Here is a 14,501-nt window from a genome sequence, read left to right as displayed (position 1 = left end):
ATTCCATCGGCAACCTTAATTTCCCTTTGTCATAATTTATTATTTATTAACCTAATTTATTCACAGGTTCTGGGGATCAGGACATGGATATCTTTGGGGTGCCATTATTCTGCCTCCAAATAGTCTCTAAGATTCCAGTCTTGCCACCTTTTCTACTACTCTTCCCATGATTGCTGAAATCAAACAATTTCATGCTTTGCTTCCCCCACCTATGTTGGGGGTGCAGCAAAGGACAAGCCTTGGAAATAAGGTTGCCCTTTGAGTTAGGCTGGTAAATTCACAGACAGAGGATTGGGGGAGGCTCTATGAAGCAAGAGCTGGTCTCTAACCAGGAGAAAAGATTTCAGCTTCTCCCTAGACTCCAGCAAGGTGGTCAGGGAGTCACCCGAGGGGACAGGACTAGAATGAGGGTGTCATCTAGCAAGCGGGAATCTAATCCAATGTACTGTGCCCTGCAGGATGAATAGAGAGGTCAGTGTGCCAACGAGGAGGGGATGAGCAGCAGCCCAAGGGAGACAGATGGGTTCTGAACAGGGAGAATGAGCAGCAGAGGAATCAGGGCAGCTCCCATGGACAAGGAGCCCGCGCTGGGAGAGCCCTCCACCAGCCCCTCGGTTCTGAGTCCGCCCCGCCACCCAGCCTTCACAAGGCTTGTCTAGCCTACTAGATCTTTGCATTTCTCACAGCAAATTAATAAATGTACTTCTGGAAGTAGCCATCATTCTGGGGGCCTAGCTGCAGCCACCTCTGAGAGATGCAACCTTCTCATGTTGGCCCTTCAAGCCACAGAGCCATGCGGCAGAGCTGACAGCGCATCCAGGACAGCCCGGGTCCACTTCTGGTCTGTTCCCCAGCCAGCCTCCCGTGCATGCAGTCCCCCAAGAGGGACTGATGGACAGACAAAGGGGGGATCCGATGCCCCCAGCCCAGAGCAGACGCTCTTCCTGACGAGGAGGCCTCCTTCCTCGGGCGGCACACTCAGTCACATCTGCAACAGTCCCCAGCTCCATGCCCTTCACACCTCGCACCTTCACAGAGACGGTGCCCACCCGCTAAAGTGTCTCCCCTGCCCGAAGCCGCCTGAGACCCAAACGCTGCCCTTTGTGACCGAGGCAGTATTTGGGACATCCATACACTACAGACGGGGTTCATTATTTATATAAAATTCACATGTAACTGGGCGTCCTGTATTTTTATCTGCTAAATCTGGCAACCTCAAGATTCGAAAACTGAAATTCATTGTTCCCTTTGCTCCTTCCTTTCTTGTTTCTAATAAAAATGAGATCAGCTTCTGAAACTGGATGCTCTTTAGACCACAAATCTATCTGAAATGTATTCACCTCACGCTTGATACGTTTCAAGGCCTATTGCACAATTATATCAATGTGGCTAAACGTTTACTATTAACCAGATAACCAAAAAATGATGTCTCGATGTCTAACATCACAGAACAGGAATTTCAGAGTGTCTGTACCCATGTAATGGCAAACTTTGAAAATGCATATGCCTAAAGAAATGTATTGACTGACAGGTTAAAAATCGCTTTTTTTTTGTAGACTAATAAAGAAGAAAAATAAGGGAGGTCAATGAGAGAGAGAGAAAAGAAAGGGAGAAAGAACAGAATGTGCTGTGGCCCTCTCTAGCTCCTTATTACGGGGAGGCAGAAGCCGTGCACGAACTCTGAAAATGGGAAAAAAATTTGACCAGAAAAGCCCCCTGAAGACGACTCTCCCAGTGATTTTTAACAACACCAGGAAAGGGGTAATAGTGAGAACCGCTGACGCTGACCCAGCATAGATGCTTCAGGGATGTTTATTGAGTATGTAGGTTAAGGACAATCACCAGAGTCCCCTAGTTGCCAAGCCCACCCCAGTTACAAATGTAAGCCCGCACCCAATCTCCTTGGGGATGAAGAAAGATACCAAGGGAACTTCTGTGCAGCTGTGCGTCCTGCACTGGCCGGGGCTCCGAAGCCACCTCGTGGAAGGCATTCCTTCAATTGCAGGTGTTTGTTTCCTTTGGCACAGCAATCTGTAATTTCCCATTTTTAGAACAATGCTCCAAAGAACAGTCATAAAAACAACCTTCAGAGGGGGCGGTTTTCTTCCTGGCCACGGCTACAGCCCTGGAAAACAACGATAACAAAGGGGGGGTTATTCAAAACACTGTTTGCATCTCTCCGTAAAGTCAGGAGGCTTGCTTTCAAGTTGGTTAACTTTGCACAGGCTGAAAAAGGTCCCCAGCCCCTTGGTAGAGCATCTAAACAAGCTCTTGTCTCTGAGAGGCATAGGTTTGGAAATGATTCTGTGGTGGCATCTGTTCTGGCCTCAACCGCCTCCCTCTGCGCAGTTCCTAGGTGCCTGGTGTGGGAAGGTTGCAGAAAGCCCGTGTGGGTCCTCCAGGGGCACCGGGCAAGTCTGAGCCAGGAAGGGTGCCGTGTGCTGCTGAGGACGTTCAAATAGCAGGCTGAAGACGGTGAGGAACCAGGGAGAGATGAGATGAGCCCTCCCGTCTTAGCCATACGAAATCCCTTTCATACCGTCTCCAAACGGACTTTCTCTCTGCTTCCCTCCTTCTGCTTTGTAAACTCAAGAAAATAGCTCTGAGACTTCAGGAGCCCCTCACTGCCTCCCCGTCTACCTGCACCCTCCTTTCCATCCGGCCGCCTCCACCCGGGGCGACAGCCAGCCCATCTCCTGAAACTGCCCGTTTCTCTCTTCACAGGCCCGGTGGCTTAGCCGCCTTCTCCACCCCCCATGGGGTCTGCACTCCCTGGCTTCATCCTCCGCCTCCCCGCCTCAGGAATGCTCAGCAACCCCTTTTCCTGTAGACAAAGCCCCGCTTTCTCAGCAGGCCCACATCTGGGGCCAGTCTTCCTTCCTTTCCAACTTATCTTCCATTAGTTCCTCCATAAACCTCAGGCGCCCACCACAGCGGCCTCGGTGCCATTCCCCAACTCCACGTCTGCCCTCCAGGCCACCTCCCTCCCCCACAAATTTGAATGACCTTCCTGATCCTCTCCCTGTGACAAAATCCTACCCGGTTTTGAAGGTCCACCCCAATAAGACCTGCCTCTGACCAGCCTAGGTGGATGTGGCCTCCCCCCCTGACGACTGAGATTCGGCCCCATCCCTTCAGTTCCTCCACTTGGCAGAGAAATCATTAGCTAACTTTCTTGAATTGTTTGGAGGAGAAACGCGCAAAGCTCCTTGGAGAAGCCAGGAAGGAATCAGGCCTCAGTCAAGTGCAAGCTGGGACATTTCCACACTCCACTTTACTGAGGATTCGCTATGCTCCGACAGGAGCTGAGTGCTTCCTGTGTGTGACCTTTAACCCCTGCAGTGAGACCAGAAGACAAGGACCACGGTCCCCTTCTGACCCAAAGAAGCAAAGGCTTTGAGAGACTGACTTCCCAAGAGCCTCGCAGGTCAGGAGGAGCAGAGCGGGAGGGCTGTCGCCGGAACTCAGTGTCACCAGCCCGGAGAAGTCAGGCTGAGTGACACGGAACAGTCAGGCTGAGCCGGGGGCCGGGGAAATCGTGGATTCTTCTCCTGATTGGAAAAAATTCATGGAAGGTGTGCATAAGAGGGTTAGGTTCCCCATTCCACGTTGCTTTTGTTTTTGAGACAGTAGAAGGATTTGAGGCCATGGAACATCAGGAATACCAGATGCAGCTCTTTTCAAAAACATGGCTTTGACGCTGAGGGGATGGGGGCAGAAGCAAGCAAAATAGGGAGCTTTGATGCTGCATGAGAATCACCCCAAGACCCCAGGCCACAGGGCTGTGGTGTGGATTGCAACATTCACCTCCTGGCTCTTCCACTTAGCGGTGAGACTCAGACTGTTTAACTTATCTGAGCCTCAGTCTCCTCATCTGTACAATGAGAACCATACCTGGCCAATAGGGTGTTTTGGATGGATTACGTGAAATAATCTATAAAAAGCACCTCCCATCTATTGGATGTTCAGTAAGTTATGTTGTGATTACATCTCTTGGACATAACAATCTACCTTTCTATTTTTTTTTAGATCAAAGTATAACATATATACAGTAAAATACATAGAATGCACTCATCTTAAATGGACAGCTTATGACCATTTACATATATATGCACTTATATAACCACCACTCCAGTCCTGATACAGAATATTTCTCTCACCCCAAAAGGTGCCTTCGCGCACCTTCTCAGTCCATCCCCGCCAGACAGAATCATGATTTGACCCATCGCCTTTAAGCCCTGCCTCTTCTTGAATTTCATATTGACAGAATCAGACCCTGGGTAATCTTTCATTGCTGTGTAGAGCTCCGTGTGTGAACACACCACCATTAATTTCTTTCATCTTCTGTTGATGGGAATTGGGGGTGTTTCAGGTTGGGAGACAACTCCATCGAACACTCTTGTCCATATCTTCTTGTTGTATATCTACTCACATCTCCTGGGCATATATACATGGAGGTGGAATGACTGGGTTATAGAGGAGGCATACCTTTAGCTTTAACAGAATCTGCCAAGCAAGTCCCTAAGTGACTGTACATTTCTGCACCCCCCACAGCAACGCACAATAGCTTTAGATGCTTCCCATTTCGGGGAGACTCGGGGAGACTTGGTGTCGCCACTCTTTTCATAGAGGCCATTCTGGTGGGTATGTAGTGGTGTCTCCTTGTGGTTTTAATTTGCATTTTCCTGGTGATGATGATAATGATGAGTACTTTTTCACGGTTTCCCTGGCCATCTGGATATGCTGTTTTGTGAGTGTCTGTTAAGTCTTTTGCCTGGTGTTTATAGGGTCATTTGTTTTTTTGCTTATGTAATATGATTATTAACTTCATATATTCTGGACATGAATGCCTGATCAGATAGATGTATTACAGAAATCTTCTTCTGAGTCTGAGGCTTGGCTTTTCATGTTTTTAGTGGTGCCTTTTGCTGAGAAGAGGTGTCTAATTTGGATAAAGTCTGATTTGTTGATTTTTCCTCTCTAGTTGGCGCTTTCAATGTCCTGTTGGTGAAAGTTTGCCCTCCCCCAAGGTCATGAAGATGTTCTACATTAATTTCTTTTCATATTGCTTTCATGGTATCTTCCTCTAGAGATGGAGATAATAGATTGGTTTTTATTTCAATAAGGAGCAAAGATCTCGTAGAAAAACTAACCATGAGGGGCTCGCATGATTACATTCATATGATAATGACCGCCTAAGTCTTCGGACCATCCAGTCTGTGAGCCTTAAGGCCACCATGTGGCATCGCCAGGCACCACTGCTGACTGGCTGCACTGCCACGAGTCCACAGGAGCCCCTACCCAGGGGTGGCATCTTCCAGAGCGAACGGAGAAGGAAAGGGGAGGGTATCAGTCCCCACCCCGACACTGGCTTACACTGTAACAACCCCGGCTGTGGTCACTTTGCAAACACATTCTCCCCCAGCCTAACAACTTTTTCCTTCCCCCTTTATAAACCTTTTTCCCATGCATTTTATTTTCTCCCTGAAATTTTCCTTTCATTATCATTTGTCTCACCATTGGTCATCTGCAGGGTACTTATGCATTTGCCTTTTAAATCTGTTTTCCCTCCTGTCTCTCCTCCCCCAGAGCAGGGTTCCTCAGCCTCGGTACCACTGACATCTGGGGCCAGACAGTCGGTGCTGTGCGCCTGTCCTTACACTGTGGAAGCACAGCTCTCCTCTGTCTCTTCTTTCTACCTGGCTTCTGGCTGCCAATCAAGAGGCCGCAGGGAAAAGTGAGAGGGTGGGAGGCAAATCATGGCTTTTTCAAGCTGGAAGGACCTTAGGTCCAATCTGGTGCAACTCCCTCATTTTTCAGATGAGGAACCAGATCCCCAGAAGGGGAGGGAGAGGAACTGTCACAGCCTAATACGCGGGGGAACAAGCGCCAGGCCAAAAAGGAAGTCAGAATTCCAGGGCCCATGGGCAGAATTTCCAGTCCAGCCGGGAAAACTGGGGTTGCTTCCCACAGCTCCTTTCTCCCTCCAGGCCATGAGTCTCGTTCGAGAAATGACTGGGGCTGCTCGGATGGAACAGCAGATCCAGATCCAACCAGGCCCCGGCAGGTGCACACAAGTGTCCGTCCCTGGAAGCCCATTCCAGAACCTCTAGTGGACAGAGATGGCCCCCAACCAACAGGATATTTTGTGATGACTAATGCTGAGACTACTCCTTAGTCCAATCCCATAATCATGAGGGAAACTGTGGTCATGCCACCTGGGCACACCTGTCCCAACAGAGGAGCTGGAGAACAACAGAGATGGGCAGAGGGTGGGAGGGAGCCAGAGACGGCGTCTCTCCTGGCTGTGTCCCGGAGCTGGCAGGTGATGCACCTCAGATGGCAGCCGAGAGCCCTCAGGCAGAATCTCCCAAGTTACTGTGGCTGTTAACCCTTGAACACTTACAATGCACTAGACCCTGTTCTAAACACCTTACGCATACATGAATTCAGTCCATCCTCACCCAGCCTCTGAACTGTCATTCTCCCAAGTTGGAGGTGCTGACATGGAGCCCAGGTGACCCCTGGTCAAGCAGGAGGGGTCCCCTCCTGAAGTGTCTTTGATGGGGGTGGCAAGTTGGTACGAATCACCCTACTCCTTATTTCTTGCCAATATCAAGCTCCCCTGCAGCATCACCATCAGACATGCCTGGAGACCCCCTCATGTGTAAAAGCCCACACCAACAACTTACTCAAAGCCCCAGGGGTAGGCAACGTTTTACAGGTTATGTGATGAATATTTTCAACAGTTACAAACTCGTGTCAATGCTCATTAGAAAATGCCATGTTTCAGGTATGACAGTGACATAAAGATTTTTTTCATTAAATGCCAGGCTTTTAAAATAAACCTATGAAAAGGAAACTATGAAATAGTGTATGGCTGGCATGTGGAGGTGGCAGCAATTGCGGTGACAGCTGTTAAATGACTTACACACGGGCCACTGTGTTCTGGTCTCGTCGTACCTTGCAGATGGCTGACCCCTGCCGCAGCTCCCTGCAGGGCTGTGCCACCCTCTCTCCTCTTATCCCCACCTGCCGTTCCCATAGCACTTTTCTCAGTAAAATCCTATAGACCTGAAGACCAGCCAGGCACACCTCATTTTATTGAGTTTCACAGCGCGTATTTTACAAATTGAAGGTGTGGCAACCCGCACCCAGCAAGTCTGTTGGCCCCATTCTTCCACCTACACTTGCTCACTTCCTGCCGCTGTGTCACAAATATTTTGGTAATTCTCCCAATATTTCAAATTTTCTCGTTATTGTATTCGTTACAGTGACCAGCGATCTTTCACATTACTATTGTAACTGCTCTGGGGCTCCATGAATTGTGCTCATAAAAGACAGCAAACTTGATAAATGTACGTGTTCTGACTGCTCCACCACCCGCCCATGCCCCCGTCTCTCTACAGGCCTCCCAGTTCCCGGACACACAGCAACATTGCCCTCAGGCTAACTAATAACCCTACGATGGCTTCTAAGTGTTCCAATGAAAGGAAGAGCCACATGTCTCTCACTTTCAGTCAAAAGCTAGAAATGATCACGCTTAGTGAGGAAGGCCTGCTGAAAGCTGAGATAGGCCACAAAAGCTCAGCCTCTTGTGCCAACAGTCAGCCAAGGGTGAATGCAAAGGAGAAGATCTTGAAGGAAATGAGAAGGGCTGCTCCAGTGGACACGCCGATGATAAGAAAGTGAAACCGCCTTATTGCTGAGATGGAGGAAGCTCCAGCCGTCTGGATGCGAGATCAAACCAGCCACAGCATTCCCCTGAACTAAGCCTAACCCAGAGCAAGGCCCTAATTCTCCTCAATTCTGTGAAGGCTGAGAGAGGTGAGGAGGCTGCAGAAGAAATATCTGTAGCCGGCAGAGGCTGGTTCATGAAGCTTTAGGGGAGAAGCCAAATCCACAACAGGAAAGTGCAGGTGGAGCAGCGAGAACTGACACAGGAGCTGCAGCAAGCTATCCAGAAGTTCTACCTAAAATAACTAAAAATAATAAAAACAACCCTAAACAACAGATTTTCAGTGTAGACCAAAGAGCCTTTTATTGGAAGAAGATGCCATGCAGGACTTTCATAGCTAGAGAGGAGAAGTCAAAGCCTGGCTTCAAAGCTTCAAAGGATAGACAGACTCTCCTGTTAGTGACTAATGCAGCTGGTGACTTTAAGTTAAAACCAATGCTTTTTTTTACTATTCCAGAAACCCCAGGACCCTTAAGATTATGCAAAATCTACTGTCTGTGCTCTATAAATGGAACAACAAAGCCTGAGGACAGCACATCTGTTTACAACATGGTTTCCTGAATATTTAAAGTCCACTCTTGGGAAGTGCTCAGAAAAAAACTCCTTCTAAACGTTACTGTTTGTTGATAATGCACCTGATCACCCGAGAGCTCTGATGGAGACGGACAAGGAAATTAATAATGTTTTCCTGCCTGCTAACACACCATCCACTGTGCAACCCATGAATCAAGGAGTCATTTCAACCTCCAAGTCTTATTATTGAAGAAATACATTCCATAAGGCTACAGCCGCCATAGGTGGTGATTCCTCTGATGGATCTGGGCAAGTACATTGAAAACCTCCTGGAAAGGACACCATTCCAAATGCTAATAAGAACATTTGGGATTCAGGGAAAGAGGTCAAAGTATCAACATTAACAGGAGTGTGGAAGAAGTTGATTCCAACCCTCATGGATGACTTGGAGGGGCCCAAGACTCCAGCAGAGGAACTCACTGCAGATGTGGTGGAAATAGCAAGAGAACTGTGATTAGAAGTGGAGCCTGAAGATGTGACTGAATTGCTGCATCTCATGATAAGACTTGAATAGATAAGCAGCTGCTTCTTAGGGAAGCAGCAAAGAAAATGGTTTCTTGAGATGGAATCTACTCCTGATGAAGATGCTGTGAAGATGGTTGAAATGGCAACAAAGGACTTAGAATAGTCCCTAAACTTACTGATAAAGCGGTGATAGGGTTTGGGAAGATTGACTCCAATTTTTGAAGTTCTTCTGTGGGTAAAATGCTGTCAAACAGCCTCTCATGCCACAGAGAAATTATTTGTGAAAGCAGGAGACAAGGGATGCAGCAGATGTCGTTGTTATCTTATTTTAGGAAATGGCCACAGCCACCCCAGCCTTCAGCAACCCTGATCAGTCAGTAGCCACTGACATGGAGGCGAGACCCTCCACCAGCAAAAAAATTTAAGGCTCACTGAAAGTTCAGACGATGGCTAGCACTTTTAGCAATGAAATGTTTTTTTTTAACTAAAGTACATCCATTGTTTTTTCGACATAATGCTATTGCACACTTAGACTACAAATTCTTTTGACTCATTTTATTGCAGTATTTACTTTATTGAGGTGGTCTGGGACCAAACCCAGACTATCTCTGAGGTCTGACTCTATAAAGATCCTTGTGAATTACACTGAGCCCAGGCTGGTGATCCAGGACAATCTCCCCATCTCAGTGTTATCCGATCAACAATCTTCATTCCATCTGCAACCTTACCTCCCCTTTGCCATACATCCTAACATATTTACGTGTCCTGGGGGGTTAGGACAAGGATATCTTCAGGGAACCATTTTTCTGCCTCTTAAATAGTCTTATCTAAGAATATTAGGTATAACCCTTCGGCCTTCTCCTGTCCCTTTTACACACGTGGATTTACAGTCGCCTTTCGATATGCTCTGCTTTCCACTGATGAGAGAAACCCAGCAAGACTGATACATGTACTGAAATCCACAAGTAAGAGGCCAAGTATGAAGACAGAAAGGAATGAGGAAACCCCACCCCATTCCTTGGACCCAGTCCTGGGCCTCTGCCCCCAGCTGGCCTTACAAGGCTCTGGCTGGGGAAATGTCAGCACCAGGGTCCTCTGCTGAGGATCCCTCCCAGGCGCTGGTCTGGGAGTTGGACGCGGCCCAGCCCATGTTCTCAAGGACCCAGCACTGTCCCCCTCCTGCTGGGAGCAAGTGGCAGGGAGCAGCCTCGTGGCTCCAGAATTTCTGGGTCCCAGAGGGAACACCCTGGAGTCTGTGGCCCCATCCGCCCACCCAGCCTCAGAGGAACCCTGGGGTACAGGAAGGATTGTCTTTCCTTGGCAAATAGGAGAAATTTAAAAATAATACTCATAAATGAGCCTGGGGGGACTTGCCTCAAGGATTTAACAATGAACACACTAAGATGGGATGCAAACCAGCCACCAAACCCCATCGTCCCCAGTGATTCTCCAAGGCCAGAGCTCGAACCCCGTGGGCCCTTGTATTCTCCTGACCGTTGTGTCCTTGGGCCCCCACCCCCTGCAGCTGGGCAAGTGCCAAGCCAAGGAAGCCTGAGGCCGGTTCAGGGCATTGTTCTCCCTCGGAAGAGGATCTCCAAAGCAGAAGGAAGTTAGAAACAACCACACAATGAATACCAGATTCTCCTTTCTCCCTGCCTCGGCTGCCAGAGATGAAAGCAGGGCTGGCTGACGGCGCACCCCGCCCAGCAGCTGCTCGCCCTCCAGGAAGTCCGCAGCTCAGGGAAGGGCCGTCCCCGAGGCCTGGGTTGTCCTCTGTGATAGATTTCCACAGTGAAATGTGTGGATTTCAGCTAGATGCCGATTCCCTGAGGGCAGAGATACGCCTGAAGCCTCCTTCCCGAGAGGACAACCCGGACAAGTCGCTGGCACTGTGTTTGTCAACTGATTCCATCTGGGCACTTACCTAAACGCTTCCCAATAGTCATCCCATGAGACAGAAACTATCATCAGATAGTCCCGTTCTAGAGGAGGTGGAGTCCAGGCGGCCCAGCCAACGGGCAGGACCGATCTGACTGGGGCGGCTCAGGAACCAGGGATCCTGCTCTGAGCGCCTCACCACCTTCCCCCAAGGACTCCATGAGACACACGTGGAGCCCTGCCCAGGTCAGAGCCCCACCCCGCGGGCCAGATAAAGGGGAGATCTGGGAGAAGGGGTCACACCGCACAAGCCAGCCGCGATGTGGGTGGACAGGAAGGAGCTGTGGGAGGAGACACACGGAGCTAGTGCCAGTCTCACCCACTTAGCATCTGAACATTCCTGCTAAGAAGTTTTTCCTAAAAATGCACTTCTTTTCTGTTGGGGCTATTATTCATTTTAACATAATGTTGTGTTTTATGCCTCCTACGTAAGTAGACACCAGCTTGAAATGTTGTGGAATACCAAGCTCATATATCTAGTCAAACTTCTGTTTGCTTTTTGCTGCATCCATAGCTACGATCTGAATAAATAGAGGAGAAACATTTGGCTCCCAGTCCTACCAGCTGGGCCCAATGCCATCATTCCCCCAAAACAAAGGGGAAAAGATGCCAGAAGTGAAGGACCAAGGCTAGTGGTGAAAGAAAATGCTGTCCTGTTCCAGGGGGTACTAAGAAGGGTCAAAAGCGGTGGTGGAGGGGCGCCAGCACATTTTATAACTGTGGGCAGAGGAGGAAGAGGAGCTGTCACAACCTGGCCTTCCACCAATCAGGTCGCAGGCTTGGAGGGTGCCAGTGGACCCCAGCCGGTCAGTGGTGGCCCTGCATCCACGTGCTCTCCGCCTGACTCGGCTCACCCCTGCCCACGCTGCAGGATCTGCCACTCTGGGCTTTGGGTGGAGCACCCTGCACCCTCTGGGGTGCATCCTGTAACAGCCATGCCCTGGGCCATGTGTGTGCCAGGTGGCTCTGTCCTTCTGAACCAGAAAACCCAAGGATCAGGCTTTGTCCCTGGACTCCCCAGCATACAACTGTGGGTAAAACTGTAATATTTCTAGAATATCTCACCTGGCTTCAGTGTATCTGCAGATCAACAGGCACTCAAGAGGGGAGAGAAGTAAGGCTTTAGTGCATTTGCATCATTCCTCGGGTGGAGAGAAGTTCATCTCCATATCAATGGGTAATTACCTGGGCAACTGGAGGGCGTGTCTGAACCTGAGAGGTTAAGGGGATGGGGACGGCCTGCTTGCTGGCTTGCTTCTTCAGGAGCAGAGGAGCGAGCCGGCCCTGGACTGCAGTTTATAAGCAATAAACGGGTTTTAAATTTTATTTCTCCCTTTGACTGGGAATTTTGCCCCGGGATTACCTAGACTTAAAGGAATCCTAGAGGCTGGTGGGCATCGTCACCACGCTCCGCCTTCCCTCCTGGCTTGGAAGGCATCTGAGTCTCTTCAGCAAAGCTCCTCACATGTTCCAGGAACAGCCACCACCTGTTGTGCACTTGATCCCACCCCATGCCTCTGTCAGGGCATGGAAATCAACTATCCTGGTCTTGCTCCAAAATTTGATCCTCTCTCTCCTTCTGGCTCTTTGGCTCAGCCTATAAAACACCTTTGAATCTGCCCGAAGCTGAAAAGACCTCCTATGTCTGCTTCCACCACCCAGATTGGTCCATCTCTCCTCCTCCCTTGAGCACCAAACTTCCTGGCAGTCCACCTTCACGTCCTGAGCCCTCCCAGAGTTCCTAAGCCCCCTGTGCAGCCCAGCCCTATGGGAATTGCTTTCTCAATGGCCACAAATAGTCTATAAGCATCAGATCCAGCAGCCACTCTCCATATCCATCCTATTTGACCCCCCTGCCTCAATTCACCCAACAGAGAAGCTCTTCCTGTGAAATGTGCTTAGAGCAGGCAGTTCTCTGTTTACTCAAAAGACATTCCCCTTCCCCTTGGCTGGCAGAATCCCAACTTTGTTCAAGGACAGGAAAGAGATTCTTTTATCTCAGCAAGATGGGCACGGGCTCCGGTTCAAGAGCATGTGTCTCTTCTGACCAGTGGCATATGGGGAGTCATCGCTTGGGGTCTTCTGGGAACAACCCCTCCACCTCCACCCTGCCCCCCATCAATAAGAGGGGGACTTGTGAGGAGAGAGTCTGCCACATGCCGCTCCCCTTTTCCTGCCTTTGAACTTGGTCATGTGCGGATGTGACGCTTGAGCTGAGAGGCCAAGAGGACCCCAGCGGCATCGACCAGGGCCTTGCTGCTCGACAACCCGACTATGGGAAGATTCGTCCCTACATCCCGTCACCCCCAGACAGGCTGGCTGCTCGCCGCCACCCCAGCACCCCCAGCTGATGTGTCCCTCCTCTCTTGGTCACCTGGCCCTGCTGCCCCCTGGGAAGCCCCTCTGCCCACCCTGTGAGCATCAGAGCTGTCCTGGCCCTCTCTGCTCCCCAGGCGCATGCCCTCATCATCCATGTTCATTAAGGCAACAAATAGCTACCAGCACCTTCTATGTGCCAGGCTGCCCTCACGGACCTGACTCTCTGGTCAGGCAGATAAGCAATAAAGATGAACAAAGAAAAAAATCTCAAGTTGCGATCAGCGCCTGCTCTGAATGAAATGATTAGCTAAGGAGGGGTGTTGAGAAGGACAGCAACCTGAGAGGGAACATTCAGGCTGACGTTTGAAGGAGGAGCAGAAATTGGCCATGCAAAAATGAAGCAGAGCAGGCCAGACAGTGGGGACCATGGCGAACCACGGGTGAGGACCTGCGGGAGGGAAGACGTGTTGTGGGGACCGCAGGAAGCCAGGGGGCGCTAATGAGAAGTAAAGGGACTGGAAAGTCAGGTGAAGCCGAGATCCGATATAGAGCCCAGTAAGCCGTGGGAAGGTGGTGGCCCTTACGCTAAGTGCAGATGAAGTCATTAGGGGAGAGGATGGACAATCGACTTGGAGTTCCTAAAAGATCTCTGTGGCTGGACCGTGGGGCCTTAGTGGAAGTGGGCAGGCAACGGGGACTCGGTCCCCCAGGTGGGATGGGGGTGGCTTGGCCTAGGATGGTGGCAGCGCAGAGAGAGGTGATGTGTTTCCCCTGGGACATGTCGCCAAGGTAGAAATGATGCAAGCTGAGGAGGAGTGGGATGCGAGGGGTGAGGAGAGGAAGGAACCAAGGATGACTCTCGGGTCCTGTGTGGTGGGTGCCTCACATCCGTAATTTCATTATCGGTGCCACGGATTCAGATGGAGAAGCAGGTTTAGAAATGGGGGAGGCAAATCCCTTTCAGAGTTCCGTTTTGAAAATGCTGCATTTGAAATGACTGAGGGACAGCCGAGTGAAGAGGCCAAGGGACGGCTGGAGCTCAGGAGACTGGGAGTTTGGAGACTGTCAGCCTAGAAATGGTATTGAAAGTCATGGAACGGATGACATCCACTGGGCAAAGGGTAGCAGTATCATTTATTCTTTACTTCTGCTCCTCTCGTCTCCTCGTGGAGTTGGATTGCCACTTTCCATCAGTCCTACAACCAATACATCCCCCAAAGCTGTCTTCCTTCATTCCCACGGCTGGTGCCCTTCCGGCCCTCACCTCATCTCCCCTGAAGATGTTTCGTCAGCCTCCTGGACTTTGTCCCTCCACTTCATCCTCCCTTCTGCCACCTGGGGGTCTGCACCTGCTCAGCCGGGGCCAAACCGAAACCGAGAGGTGCAGGAGGCAGCCTCCGAGAAGCCGTCGTGGTCACCCAGGCTGGAGCTGGAGAGGCACCAGCGGCCGAGACAGAACCAGGTGCCC

At 50.2% G+C, this 14,501-nt stretch overlaps 1 protein-coding gene across 2 annotated transcripts in view; it reads right to left on the bottom strand.

Annotated features, from left to right (window-relative positions):
- AHNAK (AHNAK nucleoprotein) overlaps nt 1–14,501 on the bottom strand; it is a 134,371-nt gene that overhangs the window by 44,801 nt on the left and 75,069 nt on the right. The window contains exon 6 of one of the 2 annotated variants that reach the window (XM_036925808.2): nt 1,797–2,125. The exons of the other annotated variant lie outside the window; for it this stretch is intronic. Within the exon in view, the coding sequence (XP_036781703.2) occupies nt 2,118–2,125 (8 nt within the window). The 3' untranslated portion in view covers nt 1,797–2,117. Of the gene's footprint in view, nt 1–1,796; nt 2,126–14,501 lie in introns of those variants that run through there. 2 annotated transcript variants of the gene reach the window in all.

This window comes from Manis pentadactyla, chromosome 9, assembly GCF_030020395.1.
Source record: "Manis pentadactyla isolate mManPen7 chromosome 9, mManPen7.hap1, whole genome shotgun sequence".
Taxonomy (NCBI): domain Eukaryota; kingdom Metazoa; phylum Chordata; class Mammalia; order Pholidota; family Manidae; genus Manis; species Manis pentadactyla.
This window is presented reverse-complemented; position numbering and strand designations above follow the sequence as displayed.